This window comes from Heterodontus francisci, chromosome 4 (genome assembly GCF_036365525.1).
Source record: "Heterodontus francisci isolate sHetFra1 chromosome 4, sHetFra1.hap1, whole genome shotgun sequence".
In the NCBI taxonomy this organism is placed as follows: Eukaryota; Metazoa; Chordata; class Chondrichthyes; order Heterodontiformes; family Heterodontidae; genus Heterodontus; species Heterodontus francisci.
In genome coordinates, this window is record NC_090374.1 from 187506978 (window position 1) to 187524170 (window position 17193).

Consider the following 17193-nt stretch of genomic DNA (forward strand, 5'->3'; position numbering starts at 1 on the left):
CGACAACCCTGAGAACTCTGCATTCCTCCAATTATGGCCTCTTGTGTCTCAATTTTCTTTGCCCCATCATTGGAAGCCATGCTTTCAGCTGTCTAAACACTGACTACACTTCAAAAGGTATGTGAAAGGTGCAAAGTAAAAGCAAATTCTTTCTTTTTTGAGAAGAACTTCAAAACCCATGGAAAGTTTTCCCAATACCAGTCAACACCTGCAGGAGAGAAGGGGAAAAAACTTTCCTCCAAAAAAGCAGAGCTGTAGGCAGAAAAAGGCAAAAGCAGAACAAATTACCACAGACGTTCCTGAAAACTTAAGTGCAAGCTGTTAAAAGATCAGGAAAAGTAATGTAGAGATTATTAGATCCTTTAAACTTATGTCTGTATGGCACTCATTCCCAAATCATCCTCAATACCCATTATATGAGGGAATGGCGATCTCTCAGCTTTCCATAAGATTAGGGTTCATGAGATTGAGGTAATATATTAGCATAGATGAGGATTGGTTAACGGACAACAAAAAAGAGTAGGAATAAAGACTATTTTTAGGATAGCAGGATGTAACGAGTGGAGTGCCACAAGGATCAGTGCTTGGACCTCAGCTATTTACAATCTATATCAATAACTTAGATAAGGGGGCTGAGAGTAAATCCATCCAGGTTTTCTAACAATACAAAGCTCGGTGAGAAAATAAACTTTGAGGAGCAATTAGGGTGTCCTTGTACACAAATACAAAAAGTTAACATGCAGGTATAGCAAGCAATTAGAAAGGCAATTGTACATTAGCCTTTATTGCAAGGGGGTTAGAACATATGTATAAATAAGTCTTGATGTAATTATATAGGACTTTGGCAAGTTCACACCTGAAGTCTCCTTACCTAAAGAAGGATATACTTGCCTTGGAAGGGGTTGCCTTGCATTGAACAGTCATTAGATTGATTCTTGGATTGAGAGTGTAGTCCTATGCAGAGAGATTGAGTAGAATGGGCATATATTCTCTGGAGTTTAGAAGAATGGGAGGTGATCTCATTGAAATGCTAAAGTTCTTAGAGGGCTGACAGGGTAGTTGCTGAGAGGCTGTTTCCCTTGGCTGGAGGGTCTAGTGCTAGGGGTCATCATTTTAGGATAGGGAGTTGGCCAGTAAGGACTGAGATGAGGAGAAATTACTTCACTGAGGGTTGTAAATCTTTGGAATTGTCTACCCCAGAGGCTTGTGGATGCTCAGTTGCTGAATGTGGTCAAGTCTGAGATCAATAAATTTTTGGAGACATAGAGAATCCAAGGGATATGGGAATTGGGTGGGCAAGTGGCGTTAATGTAAAAGTTCATTCATGATCTTAAATGTAGAGCAGCACAGGCTCGCAGGGCCATACGGCCGACTCCTGCTCCTATTTTTTATGTTCTTATAATGAGCATTGGAATATTGGGAATTGCATGTATGTCGAAATGAAATCAGTAACTTCATTGTTTTTAATGCTGTGTCACATCAACGTGCTTTGTTGAATGATATTTTTCTTTAATCCACTGATTGGAGATCTGAATTTATATTTTTTAAAGACATTTTTAAAAAGAACAGAAAAAAAATGACTTTCCGAGGAGCTTCAGATGGCCACCTAATTTGCAACACTGTATGCTATGTTGCAAGGCCTGTGAGGAGGAAGACGAAATGTCTGTTCATCCCAGCAAGAACCAAGATCCACGAAGTTTAAGGGAACTGCTTGTTCTTTTTCTTTTAGCAAGAAGAAATACTGCTAACTACTATACTATTGGGGGAGGCATAATGCTATTGTCACTGGATTAGTAATCCAGAGACCCAGCCGACTGCTCTGGGGCCAGGGGTTTGAATCCCACCATAGCAGATGACGAAATGCAAATTCAATTAATCTGAGAATTAAAAAGCTTGTCTAATGGTGACCATGAAACCATGATTGTTGTAAAACCCATCTAGTTCACGAATGTCCTTTAGGGAAGGAAATCTGCCGTCCTTACCTGGTCTAGCCTACATGTGACTCCAGATCCACATCAATGTGGTTGACTCTTAAAATGCCCTCTGAAATGGCCTAGCAATCCACTCAGTTCAAGGGCAATTAGGGATGGGCAATAAATGCTGACCTAGCCAGCAATGCCCAAATTCCATAAATTAATTTTAAAAAACTGAGTGACTGTCATGTGACAAGCCCCTCCCCATCTGTGATTTTAAGCTTGTGTTTCTCTGCAGCAGCAGGGAGAAACATCTGGACTCTGACCCATGTGGGGGTCCCTTTCCCTCTCTCTCTCTCTTTATTCCAGCTGACAAGCTTCAAATCCTGCCTGTTGACTGACTACCTTTAAATACTCTGACTACAATCAGAAGCCCTGTTGGAGGAAATCATCTGCATCGCAATCTCCAAGAGACCCACTGAACCAGTCATCCACCTCTTCAAATAAAAGCCTCAGGACCACTGAATTCAGCTGGCTTCTAGCTGAATGTGTATGTGTGTGAAAGTTGGCGCGTTGTTTATTATTTTCAGTAATTCGGTTTAGGTACAATCAAATTAATCTCTTTCTTTGTTAAACTCAAGAAAACCTATTTGACTGGTTCTTGTTATGATCATAGAAAGTAAATAATCAAAAATCTGATGAATTGGCCAGTAGATCCAGTTTAAAAAAGAATTAAACCTGTTCTGGTCAAACAAAGAGAGGGAAAAGAGGGAAGCCCTTTGACCCCTCCTCACTTGACTGTAACAGCTGGAAACATGACAGAGATCCAGGATTAAGGATCTTGGCCACATTTTCTAATTAGGTTCACCTGACTTACCCCTGTTTATTGTGCGAGCTGATTTGTAACATATATCCTACTGTTTCTAACTCCACGCCAGTTCATGATGCACCCACTGCTCCAGCATGAGATTTCATTCATCACATCAGATATCCTGAAGGCTTCTTAGAATAAGCGGCCCAGTTAGTGACAATTAATGGCAAATTACTTGTAGTTTTTATGTTGCAAAAGAAATATTCCAATAGTGATTTAATTTGCTAATGTCAGGGATTGCAATAGATCCTATCTCTCTCAACCAAATATCAATAACCTTGTTTTATTCTGAAGACAACTGATAGATCTGTGGCAGGTATTTCAAGACATCCAAACAATAACTAACCTGTATTAACACGAGAAGCAAATGTAGGGATCTTGGAGGAAGATATAAGAAGGAATTTATACAGGTAGCAGCTTTCAGGCAGGGGCAGAACAGGCAGCACTCCTGCTCAATGCCATTGGTCTAAGGCCTAGTAGATTTTAACTGCTGGTCTTAAGTAACATACGATTGGCAGGCAGCCTGTCCAATTGTATCAGTGATGGGTATCTGCCCTTGTATCGGGCAGGATTTCCTGTGGGCCTGCAGAGGATGAATGCGCATCTCAAAGGGAGATTCCATTCACGTCACTGACATCAGCCTCTGTGTTTCCTGGAGATATCTCAATCTGGAAGATGAGTCAGACGCTAATCCCAAGGTTTTCTGATACATCTGTGGAGGTCTCAGTTGGAGAGGTTATCCTCTTTGCACCAATTGGGAAAAAGATTCTAAACCAGAACATTCAACTGACCTGGAGAGGTAGCAGAGGAGTACCTGCAGAGCTCTGCTGACGAGGACACGGATGCTGTCTTCAGGGGCCCAGCCTTTAAAATAAAGCTTCTTTCGGCACATACACAAATGTACGATGTATTAGAAAGTCTGCCAGGGAATTGTCGTATCACGTCTTAAAACTTGGAGAAGTCTGTTACCAGCTGGTGTGGCATTCTGTCACAGGGTATCAACACTCTATATGTAGTCACCTCCATGGACACTGCAGCCAGGCCCTCTCACCAGGACCCAGTGTCACCAACTTTTACTGCTTTGGTGGAAGCTCAGACTTCTGCCATACTGACTCTGTGCTTGACGATAGCTCAGGTGATAATCTATCGCGCTGCCTCTCTCTCCTCCTTTAAGACTCTCCTTAAAACCTAACTCTTTGACCAAGTTTTGGTCAGTTGCTTTAATATCTCCGTGGGGATCATTTTAACCTGTCCTGCCAGTTGGAAGACTGACGGTATTGGGTGCAACAGAACTACCACAGAAAGCAGCTGAGGCCAAAACATTGTATGTTTTCAAGAAGGAGTTAGGAAAAGCTCTTGGGACGAAAGGGATCAAAGGATATGGGGGGAAGGCAGGAACAGGTTACTGAGTTGGATGATCAGCCATGATCATAATGAATGGCAGAGCAGGCTCAAAGGGCTGAATGGCCTACTCCTATTTTCCATGTTTCTATGGTGGGGTTATGGAAGGGTGTCATAATCCATAAGTGGAGCAGTGTTGCCTCTGTCCCTCCGCAGCCATCTTCTGGCAGGTGCAGGTGCAATAGTGGGGGGATTGCTTGGCTGGTGCACAAAGAAGGAAAAATGACAGCAACTGTCAACCTCTAATAGCCCTGCATTATTCTGTGATGGTGATCACTGACCAGCTGCACCTTGATGAAATGAAATCCTTTCCTGTTAACAAATGACTCTAGCTGGTTTTCTGCTGCCATGATGGCTACATATGTGCTTTCTTTAACCCCACCCTGCACACAAGGGAAGCTAACCACTCTGGCCAATGCCAGATCCCATTCATTTGCCTGGCGGCAGCCATTGGGATGACTCTGTCATTGTTGGACCTGGTATAGACAGCATTAGTTACATGTTGAATTCATTTACAAAACAACAGATAGAGAGTTGTGGGAAATGTCCCTCCTATGGCACTCTGGAAAGAGCCTGAAGCAAAGGAGTTAAGGGTAGTGGTCACTTTTGCTACAGGTGAAGTAGCTGTCCCAGCAGGCAGTGCGTTCTGTTGTAGGAGGCTGCAGAGGCCTGTGACAGCCTGCCTAGAAAAGTGCAGCCTCGTCATACATTGCTCCTCAGACAGACAAATCTTGGAAACTCACTCTGGGACTTTGTACCTTATGGGATGGGTGAGGCCTTTTCCAGCACCACCAGCCCACCCCACCCCATCACTTGTTGCCTTCTAAGAGGCCCAGCTGCCGCTCCTTTTAGCAGGGCTCCTGTTGCTCCTCTTCATGCAAGCAAAGCAAGAATGGCACCCATCATAAGCTGTACACATCCTGAGGGTGTGTAAGCAGACGGGATGCAGAAAGACAATGACCTAGGGAAACTTTACGATGGAATCCGAAAAACACAATAGCAAACAGACACTTGTGATCTGAGTGCTTGTGGGTGAGTGCCCCTTTAAATACTGCTTTCGATGGCCCTTTGGAAACCAATGCCGCTCAGCTTTATTCAGTGGGTTTAACACTGGGGGGGATCTTCAGGTTTTATGCATTGTGATTCTGCCGAACGATATCCAACCCAGATTTTTTTTTAAAATTCATTCATGGGATGTGGGCGTCGCTGGCCAGGCCAACATTTATTGCCCATCCCTAATTGCCCTTGAGAAGGTGGTGGTGAGCTGCCTTCTTCAACCACTGCAGTCCATGTGAGGTAGGTACACCCACAGTGCTGTTAGGAAGGGACTTCCAGGATTTTGACCCAGTGATCGTGAAGGAACGGCGATATAGTTCCAAGTCAGGATGGTGTGTGACTTGGAGGGTAACTTGCAGGTGGTGGTGTTCTCATGCATTTGCTGCCCTTGTCCTTCTAGTTGGTAGATATCGCGGGTTTGGAAGGTGCTGTCCAAGGAGCCTTGGTGCGTTGCTGCTGTGCATCTTGTAGATGGTACACACTGCTGCCACCGTGCGTCGGTGGTGGAGGGAGTGAACGTTTGTAAATGGGGTGCCAATCAGGCGGGCTGCTTTGTCCTGGGTGGTGTCAAGCTTCTTGAGTGTTGTTGGAGCTGCACCCATCCAGGCAAGTGGAGAGTATTCCATCACACTCCTGATTTGTGCCTTATAGATGGTGGACAGGCTTTGGGGAGTCAGGAGGTGAGTTACTCGCCGCAGGATTCCTAGCCTCTGACCTGCTCTTGTATACACGGTATTTATATGGCTACTCCAGTTCAGTTTCTGGTCAATGGTAGCCCCTAGGATGTTGATAGTGGGGGATTCAGCAATGGTCATGCCATTGAATGTCAAGGGGAGATGGTTAGATTCTCTCTTGTTGGAGATGGTCATTGCCTGACACTTGTGTGGCACGAATGTTACTTGCCACTTATCAGCCCAAGCCTGGATATTGTCCAGGTCTTGCTGCATTTCTACACGGACTGCTTCAGTATTTGAGGAGTCGCGAATGGTACTGAACAGTGTGCAATCATCAGCGAACATCCCCACTTCTGACCTTATGATTGAAGGAAGGTCATTGATGAAGCAGCCGAAGATGGCTGGGCCTAGGACACTACCCTGAGGAACTCCTGCAGTGATGTCCTGGGGCTCAGATGATTGACCTCCAACAACCACAGCCATCTTCCTTTGCGCTAGGTATGACTCTAACCAGCAGAGAGTTTTCCCCCTGATTCCCATTGACTCCAGTTTTGCTAGGGCTCCTTGATGCCATACTCGGTCAAATGCTGCCTTGATGTCAAGGGCAGTCACTCTCACCTCACCTCTTGAGTTCAGCTCTTTTGTCCATGTTTGAACCAAGGCTGTAATGAGGTCAGGTGCTGAGTGCCCCTGTCGGAACCCAAAATGGGTATCTCTGAGCAGGTTATAGCTAAGCAGGTGCTGCTTGATGGCACTGTTGATGACACCTTCCATCACTTTGCTGATGATTGAGAGTAGACTGATGGGGCGGTAATTCGCCGGGTTGGACTTGTACTGCTTTTTGTGTACAGGACAGACCTGGGCAATTTTCCACATTGCCAGGTAGATGCCAGTGTTGTAGCTATACTGGAACAGTTTGGCTAGGGGTGCAGCAAGTTCTGGAGCACAGGTCTTCAGTACTATTGCTGGTATATTGTCAGGACCCATAGCCTTTGCAGTATCCAGTGCCTTCAGTCGTTTCTTGATATCACGCGGAGTGAATCAAATTGGCTGAAGACTGGCATTTGTGATGCTGGGGACTGCAGGAGGGGGCCGAGATGGATCATCAACTTGGCACTTCTGGCTGAAGATTGTTGCAAATGCTTCTGCCTTATCTTCCGCACTGATATGCTGGGCTCCCCCCTCATTGAGGATGGGGATATTTGTGGAGCCACCTCCTCCAGTTAGTTGTTTAATTGTCCACCACCATTCACGACTGGACGTGGCAGGACTGCAGAGCTTAGATCTGATCCGTATGGGATCGCTTAGCTCTGTCTATTGCATGCTGCTTATGCAGTTTGGCATGCAAGTAGTCCTGGGTTCACCAGGTTGACACCTCATTTTGAGGTATGCCTGGTGCTGCTCCCAGCATGCCCTCCTGCACTCTTCATTGAACCAGGGTTGGTCTCCTGGCTTGATGGGGATGGTAATGGTAGAGTGGGGGATATGCTGGGCCATGAGGTTACAGATTGTGGTTGAGTACAATTCTGCTGCTGCTGATGGCCCACAGCCCCTCATGGATGCCCAGTTTTGCATTGCTAGATCCGTTCGAAATCTATCCCATTTAGCACAGTGATAGTGCCACACAACACGATGGAGGGTATCCTCAATGTGAAAGCGGGACCTCGTCTCCACAAGGACTGTGCGGTGGTCACTCCTACCAATACAGTCATGGACTGATACATCTGCAGCAGGCAGATTGCTGAGGACAAGATCAAGTATGTATTTCCCTTGTGTTGGTCCCCCCACCACCTGCCGCAGGCCCAGTCTAGCAGCTATGTCCTTTAGGACTCGGCCAGCTCGGTCAGTAGTGGTGCTACCGAGCCACTCTTGGTGATGGACATTGAAGTCCTCCACCCAGAGTACATTTTGTGCCCTTGCCACCCTCAGTGCTTCCTCCAAGTGGTGTTCAACATGGAGGAGTACTGACCCATCAGCTGAGGGAGAGCGGTAGGTGGTAATCAGTAGGAGGTTACCTTGCCCATATTTGACCTGATGCCATGAGACTTCATGGGGTCCAGAGTCGATGTTGAGGACTCCCAGGGCAACTCCCTCCCTACTGTAGACCACTCTCCCGCCACCTCTGCTAGGTCTGTCCTGCCGGTGGGACAGGACATACCCAGGGATAGTGATTGCAGTGTCTGGGACATTGTCTGTAAGGTATGATTCCGTGAGTATGACTATGTCAGGCTGTTGCTTGTCTTGTCTGTGGGACAGCTCTCCCAACCTTGGTACAAGAACCCAGATGTTAGAATGGAGGACTTTGCCTAGGTCGATGCCGGGTGGTCCGTCCGGTTTCATTCCTTTTTATTGACTTCGTAGCGGTTAGGTTCAACTGAGTGGCTTGCTAGGCCATTTCAGAGGACATGTCAGAGCTAACCACATTGCTGTGGGTCTGGAGTCACATGTAGGCCAGACCAGGTAAGGACAGCAGATTTCCTTTCCTAAAGGACATTAGTGAACCAGATGGGTTTTTACAACAATCGACAATGGTTTCATGGCTATCATTAGACTACCTTTTTAATTCGAGATTTATTAATTGAATTCAAATTCCACCTTCTGCTGTGGTGGGATTTGAACCCATGTCCCCAGAACAATACCCTGGATCTCTGGGTTACTAGTCCAGTGACAATACCATTACGCCACCACCTCCCCTAAATTATATTAACATATTCACAAGAATAGCATTTGCTGATGGTCGACGTCGTGGTCACATCACAAAAACATGTGGTTAAGATAGTGACGGGTGAGGATCAAGCAGAAATGGAATGGTAGGTCTCCACGTGCAGTTTTAACTCCACCATAGCCCTGTTCCTGTTGGATAGGAGGAGTTAAAATAGCCCCTATAGTCACAGGTGCAGAGATAGTGCATTTTCAAGTTGAAAATTAGTCTCACAGATGACATCCTCCTTTTTCACTAACTTACTGGACAAATGAAATTTGATGTGGATTTTTTCTTCTGATTACTCCTTTCTGGATGTTTTGCTACATTTAAAGGTGCTGTATAAATCCAAATTGTTGGGAAACAATCTTTTCAAAATCTACATACTTGCATCAACTTTAATTTTATTCCACTATATGTCATTGTGTAAATAGGACAAATAAGTTTGGTTCACTGATGGTAGAAAATGTCTTTTATAAGGTAATGGGTCAGAGTGTCAAAAGCATTTGCATTTTAATAAAATCAGTTTAAGTGAAAGCAGCATGACTTTCTAAAACCAAAACAGTTTACAGCAGGGATTCCATTTGCTTATTACACTTTTCAATGGAGAGAGAAGCTTCTCCTTCTTCTTTGGCCTCCTTGTCTCGGGAGACAATGGGTAAGCGCCTGGAGGTGGTCAGTGGTTTGTGGAGCAGCGCCTGGAGTGGCTATAAAGGCCAATTCTAGGTGCTGCAGAAAAAATTGGTTGTCGGGGCTGTTACACAGTTGGCTCTCTCCTTGCGCTTCTGACTTTTTTCCTGCCTACTGCTAAGTCTCTTCGACTCGCCACACTTTAGCCCCGCCTTTATGGCTGCCCGCCAGCTCTGGTGAACGCTGGCAACTGACTCCCACGACTTGTGATCAATGTCACAGGACTTCATGTCGCGGTTGCAGATGTCTTTAAAGCAGAGACATGGATGGCCGGTGGGTCTGATACCAGTGGCGAGCTCGCTGTACAATGTGTCCTTGGGGATCCTGCCATCATCCATGCGGCTCACATGGCCAAACCATCTCAAGCGCTGCTGACTCAGTAGTGTGTATAAGCTGGGGATGTTGGCTGCCTCGAGGACTTCTGTGTTGGAGATGCGGTCCTGCCACCTGATGCCAAGTATTCTCCGGAGGCAGCGAAGATGGAATGAATTGAGACGTTGTAAAATTTGTAAAAATGTTGTACCTGGGTTTGATTGGCTATAGCAAAAGCAAAGAGGAAATGTAGTATGGGAATGCTATTTCAGGAAGCTGTTTTCAACCATAAGTATCTACTGTCTGCTGATTCCTTACCTTGAAAATATACTTAGAGTGAAATGAAATGTTTAATTGAAGTATGTAAACTGGTTGGTTTAAACATACCAAAACGAATTAACTGATTGTCCTAAGGATTCAAAGGATATATAGTAGTGCATTAGCTTTCCAATATTTCCAAAGTGGTGTTTATTGCCTGCCAATATTCATTAAATTCAGCGTTCGCCAGAGCTGGCAGGCAGCCATAAAGACGGGGCTAAAGTGCGGCGAGTCGAAGAGACTTAGCAGTTGGCAGGAAAAAAGACAGAGGCGCAAGGGAAGAGCCAACTGTGTAACAGCCCCGACAAACAAATTTTTCTGCAGCACCTGTGGAAGAGCCTGTCACTCTAGAATTGGCCTTTATAGCCACTCCAGGCGCGTCTCCACACACCACTGACCACCTCCAGGCGCTTACCCATTGTCTCTCGAGATAAGGAGGCCAAAGAAGGATCCATTAAATTGTAATAGCATAAACCTTTACACATTGTAGCTCAGAATATACTGTTGATAATGCAGCAAATTGGAGGGGGGCAGTGCGGAGTTGTTCTGGATGGATGCATGATGCCAAATGGCCTCCATCATCGTTAAGCATCTTGAGATTTTCTGATTTACTGGACAAATGTTTAGTGAGTTGTTATGACATTCTGCTTTCCACTATTTTAGCACAGGCATTAACTTGCTTATTTGAAATGGTTTAATGGTAAGGTAGCGAGCAGCTCCACTCCAGCGAAAAAGATGCACTTTGCCATTTTCCCTTCTGCACCAGATCTGAGAGACCATTTCTCCAGCTGCTCACACCATTGAGATGTGCTAGCACCGCACTGTCAGGCAAACACCTTTAATAACTGCACCATCAGCATGCTCACTCTAGTCGATCTGAAGTAGTCTGAGTGTCCTATTATGAAAACAAAACAATCAATCCCTGGTCTGTTGAGTTGATCAGTCCTGGGTGTTTGATTTTGTGTATGATTTTGGCTTTGAATGTCAAGACTCTTTCATCAAGCATGAAGATTGGTGAATTATGCCATCTCAGTAATTTTAAACTTCCTGAGAAACAATTGTAGTTAGCCCTTTGTACCTTTGATCTGAGTGCAGTTCCATCAGTTCCAGTTTGATGAATGTAACAGTCCATGTATTACAGAATCGCTTAATGATGACCTGCAGTTATTCCCTTAATTGGCAATTTATAATTTGTCTGATAAGATCTGTCATTACTAATTACTCCGTCATGAGTTAAATGGACTGTATGGAAAGGCAACATAATTCACTATATGTTTGCCTTTTCAATGCATGAATGATATATTAAAATATAGCTCATTAGAAATGTTTTATAAATCTGAAGATACTTTTTGTTTCCTTCATTATCACAGCATAAATGCAGGAAAGTTAATGGAATACTTGCACTGTTGAATACAGTGGAATTTTACTGGGAAAGTATTGCAAGTGCAGAAGATGAGAAGATGCCATAGGGGAAATAGCGAGAAAAAAATGACATACAACTCCATATAAATACCTTGGAGACTATTATAATTTAATTAAGTCTGCACATTTATAATGCAGCTTGACCTATTTTTGATGAAAACAAGTTAATGTGCTCCAAAATATTTGCCTATTAAATAGCAAATTGTTCAGTGAGCTGTGGCGTCTCCACAGATTGCAATACTTTGAGATAAAGTTTCTCAAATGTCTGCCAATCCAACCACTTGATTTCCTATTAAAACCCATCAATTATTTTTCAATGAACTTGCAGTATTTCCTTACTGAGAAACCAAGCTGATGGGATCACAGTAATTGCATCAGAATTATTAATACTTCAGAGTGATTGTCATAACTCATCAACACAAGTTATCAGTGTTTACAGTGAACACTGATAGTCACTTTGATTGCTATTGTTAAAATATAAGCTCCAAAGGTGAATACAACAATGTAGTATATTAAGGAAGATACTTTAGAAGTGTTTCAATACTATCACCACATCTCAAATCACAGACAGAAGCTACTGGAGCTTCACTCCTGCAGTTTATGATATTATCTGAACACATTCATTGCTCCCAAAGATCCATTGTTCTTCATGTCAAATCCAGATTTTGCAATTATAACACAACAAAGGGTGTATTTGAAGCACAGAGCACGTTTAAGGAGGATCTAATACAGGTGCAATTATAGATGGCAGAAGCTGCTGTCTGGAAGGTCAGATCAAGGGCTTGTTCAGTTGCTGAGCCAGGGATTTGGACCTTACAAGACTTGCCTATAAGCATAGCTTAGTGGTAACTCATCTTCAGTCTTTTATGGTGTCTTCTGAGAGAGTACAAAGCAGCCTGTTTAGTTACAGTGGAGCTCACAATCCCCATTTGTACAACTCTGCATGACTGATTGATCTTCGACTGCCATGGAGACTGCTAAGACCCCCTAAGCAGATATCCTAATCTCAGTCTTAGCCTCTATCACAAATATTTGGACTGGAACTTATGAGATGTTGAGCTTCAATCTGCAACAGTCTGTCTTGGTCTGGATTCACCATGTTGCAGAACCGAATAATACAGGAGTTCAACAACCGCTCAGACTTCCGGCTACATGACCAGCATGTGGGTGATGGCACACTGGCATGGATGATGCTGTTGTCTCTCAGGGCAATTAATATCAGCCAGCCACCCTTCTGAAATGAATTCATATATGCCATACAGCGTAGAGGCCTAGGCAGCCATTGCATCAATGCCTGTGATGCCTGTAGTTGGAGGCCTCAGCATAGGGAGATACTGGAACACCTCCATCACTAGAGGCAAACATTACCTACCATGCCACTGGGGAAGCACCTAGAAGGAGGATATGTTTAAAAAGCTAAAGACACACACTATATATTATCACAAAGGGGAAAATACGCTATATACACTTCCACTCAGACACTGACTAGAAATCTAATACGTTGTGAAAAATTTGGAAATAAGATTGTTGGGAGAAATGCTCTTAACATCGTGGGTGTTTATGTAAGGCTATTGGCCAGAGTGCCGGTAGTTTATATAGTCAGGGTATGTGGCACATGTACCAATGACTGTTGCACATTGGTTTTCAATCATTTAACTAAAAATGTCTTTCATTACAAACTTCAGAGATTCATGCTGAATGACCAGTTGGTGGAATATGCTTTCTGTCTTCTAATCATGAAGTCTTTCTGTGTCTGGTTACTGCTGTTGGCTGTCTCCTGTTTATTCCATGTGCATGGTGAGATTGTATACAATGCAGAAGGGAACAACAACATTGGCCAGCTTGGCTCTCTCCAACTCTCTACATCTCTCTCCTCCTTTAAAATGCTCCTTACAACCCTCCCCTTTGACCAAGCTTTTGGTTATCTGCTCTAATACCTCCTTATGTCATTATGTGTTAAATTGTGTTTGGTAATGCTCCTGTGAAGTGCCTTGGGATATTTAATTATGTTAAAGGCAACAAATAAATACAAGTTGTTATTGTATCTAACTGCACATAAAAACTGCAGAACTCTCTTGCGTTGCTGTGCATTTCCCATGGGAAAACAGGCAAATATAACAAATGGGAAGCAGTAACAAGCTCTCAAGACCCTGCTTTCCCCCAAAACAGTGATAAAGTTTAGTTTAGAGATACAGCACTGAAACAGGCCCTTCGGCCCACCGAGTCTGTGCTGACCATCAACCACCCATTTATACTAATCCTACACTAATTCCATATTCCTACCACGCGTATCCATTGTCTCTCGAGATAAGGAGGCCCAAAAGAAAGAAAAGAACCACACCTGTCCCTATATTTCCCTACCACCTACCTATACTAGGGGCAATTTATAATGGCCAATTTACCTATCAACCTGCAAGTCTTTGGCATGTGGGAGGAAACCGGAGCACCCGGAGGAAACCCACGCAGACACAGGGAGAACTTGCAAACTCCACACAGGCAGTGCCCAGAATTGAAACCGGGTTGCTGGAGCTGTGAGGTTGCGGTGCTAACCACTGCGCCACTGTGCAGTATGCAAATTGTTAAAAAAAAATTAGGGCTTCTTGTGCTTTTTTTAGGGTTTCAGAAAATAAATATTCCATACAAAAATGAAACAGCCCACAACATTTGCAACATATGGAATGGTGATGGGATATGAATTCAGCAGACAGGCGTTATTATATATACCCCTGCACATCTGTGTCTCCATGGAAAATGAATTCTTCTGGTTTTAAAAGAACTTCTGCAATCTTACCAGCTGTATTCCCATGAATAGCCATTAAAGGGGAATGAATCCAGATACTAGGAAAAGAGCTCAGGGAATGGGATATGAGGTCAGGTCTTCGTCAAAAAGGTAGGTTTTAAAGAGCATCTTAAAGGAAAAGAGAGGGGTAGAGAGAAGGTGAACGTTAGTGAGGAAATTCCAGAATCTAGAGTCCAGGAAGCTGCAGGCTTCATGAGCACAAAATATCCATTATGGAAGCAATCCGACAAAATAAGACATAGTATAATATTCATGAAATGTTACAGTTGTATGGTAAAGTTCTTCATCTACAAGCTGTATCTGCAAACTAACTAGATTTAAAATGATGAAATCTAGAAGACACTAGACAATGTTCCACCTTAACTTTAGATGCCAGATTTCTTATCTTAAAGTTGCAGACACAACTAACTATGTTGTTAAGTGCCATTCAATTTAAGTCCTAAAACTACATGACTCTCACCACAGCTGTCAATTAAACCACTGTGCTGAAGAGAAGTTACAAATAGCTCATTTGGTAACATCAGTAGACCAAAAAAAGCCTTTAATCTAATTGAAGGAATGTTACCTCCCTAACATCTGATTGCATTCCAATCCTGGCAATGGCCTTGTAGCATTGGCTTCGATGGAAATAAAAATCAGGAGAGATGTAAAATGGGCTGTGATTCACTGTCACATGCTTTACATTATCACAGAGTCAAATCTACTCCACGGTGTCTAAGAAAGAATACAGAGTTAAGAAGGCCTTTCAAAAAGAGAGTGTTCCCTGAATAAAAGGAACTATTTTCCTATGTTTGGTTTTCAGCTGCTTTTGCACAAATTAGCAGTTTAATAAACTTACAAAGCCAATGGGAATCGGGGGAAAAATCACCGCTGGATGGAGTCATATCTAGCGCAAAGGAAGATGGCTGTGGTTGTTGGAGGTCAATCATCTGAGCTCCAGGACATCACTGCAGGAGTTCCTCAGGGTAGTGTCCTAGGCCCAACCATCTTCAGCTGCTTCATCAATGACCTACCTTCAATCATAAGATCAGAAGTGGGAATGTTCGCTGATGATTGGACAATGTTCAGCAGCATTCGTGACTCCACAGGTACTCAAGCAGTCCGTGTAGAAATGCAGCAAGACTTGGACAATATCCAGGCTTGGGTTGATAAGTGGCAAGTAACATTCATGCCACACAAGTGCCAGGCAATGACCATCTCCAACAAGAGAGAATCTAACCATCTCCCCTTGACATTCAATGGTATTACCATCGCTGAATCCCCCACCATCAACATCCTACCATTGACCAGAAACTAAACTGGAGTAGCCATATGAATACTGTGGCTACAAGAGCAGGTCAGAAGCTAGGAATCCTGCGGCATGTAACTCACCTCCTGACTCCCCAAAGCCTGTCCACCATCTACAAGGCACAAGTCAGGAGTGTGATGGAATACCCTCCACATGTCTGGATGGGTGCAGTTCCAACAACACTCAAGAAGCTCGACACCATCCAGGACAAAGCAGCCGCTTGATTGGCACCCCATCCACAAACATTCACTCCCTCCAACACCGACACACAGTGGCAGCAGTGTGTACCATCTACAAGATGCACTGCAGCAACGCCCCAAGGCTCCTTAGACAGCACCTTCCAAACCCGCGACCTCTACCAACTAGAAGGACAAGAGCAGCAAATGCATGGGAACACCACCACCTGCAAGTTCTCCTCCAAGTCACACACCATCCTGACTTGGAACTATATCACCGTTCCTTCACTGTCACTGGGTCAAAATCCTGGAACTCCCTTCCTAACAGCACTGTGGGTGTACCTACCCCACATGGACTGCAGCGGTTCAAGAAGGCAGCTCACCACAACCTTCTCAAGGGCAATTAGGGACAGGCAATAAATCTGGCCTGGCCAGCGACGCCCACATCCCATGAATGAATAAAAAAAAATTAATGGAATAAACTGAGGCCCCATTGGTCCTCATGATCTACTGCACTATATGAAGAAGAGCAGGGGAATTTTCTCCAGTACCCTGGCCAATATCTATCCCTCAAGTAGCACTATTAAAACAGATTATCTGGTTATTATCACATTGGCTGTGGGAGCTTGCTGTGCACAAATTGGTTGCCCTTTTTCCTGCATTACAACAGTAACTATGCTCAGAAATACTTAATTGGTTGTAAAGTGCTTTGGCACATCCTGTGGTTGTGAAAGGTGCTATATAAATGCAAGTTCTTCCTTTTTGAGCATTTTTTTCATGACTTTTGACAGGTGCGAGTGGTATTGTTGAACTGGTGTGCTTGGTTTCTTCGAATGAAGAAGCCCGGAGAAGGAAAGACCAGCATACCCTACAGATACAATCAGCAACAGCAACAAAGCACCAGCAGCATGGAGATGAGTGGACTACCCTGTCAGCGATCCAGCAATGGCAACATGATCTACTTCGGCTATCACACCATGGAGAACCCCTGCTGCCCTCCCAGCAGCGACTCGGGTGTGATGTGCGGCCGGATCACTTGCTCGCCTTCCAAGGACAATGGCACCGCTCAGAGTGAATCTCTGGTTGGAGGCTCTCCGGAGATGATGAAGATTCTGGAGGAGCTTCAGTTCATCGCCAGGCGCTTCAGGGATCAGGATGAGGGTGAAGCCATCTGCAGCGAATGGAAGTTTGCTGCCGCAGTGGTTGACAGACTGTGCTTGGTGGCATTTACCGTTTTTTCTATTATTTGTACATTTGCCATTTTAATGTCAGCCCCTAATTTCATAGAAGCTGTTTCGAAAGATTTTGCATGAGGCTTGATTTGGATCAGTAAAATGTATTTCTCAGCAAATCTCCAGAGGTTAGCCTACATGAAAATTTGAAAAGTGTTCTGCTGGGTGCACCATTACTGAACAAAGGATGTTAAGGAGTCATTCCACAGAAAGCCTAACACACATTACCTTCATTCCTGTCATTTTTTTAAAAATGTGATTGCCATTCATTTTACTTTCCATTCTAAGCAGGCATATTTTTGTGAAAACAATTGCTTGCACTAATAGCGCATTTTAATA

General features: G+C 44.1%; 1 protein-coding gene across 1 annotated transcript in view; it reads left to right on the plus strand.

Annotated features, from left to right (window-relative positions):
- The window catches only part of LOC137368764 (neuronal acetylcholine receptor subunit alpha-7-like), a 135094-nt gene extending 118159 nt beyond the window's left edge, over positions 1 to 16935 (plus strand). The window contains exon 5 of the mRNA XM_068028962.1: positions 16414 to 16935. Within this exon, the coding sequence (XP_067885063.1) occupies positions 16414 to 16935 (522 nt within the window). The remainder of the gene's footprint in view (positions 1 to 16413) is intronic.
- Positions 16936 to 17193: the final 258 nt, after the last annotated feature.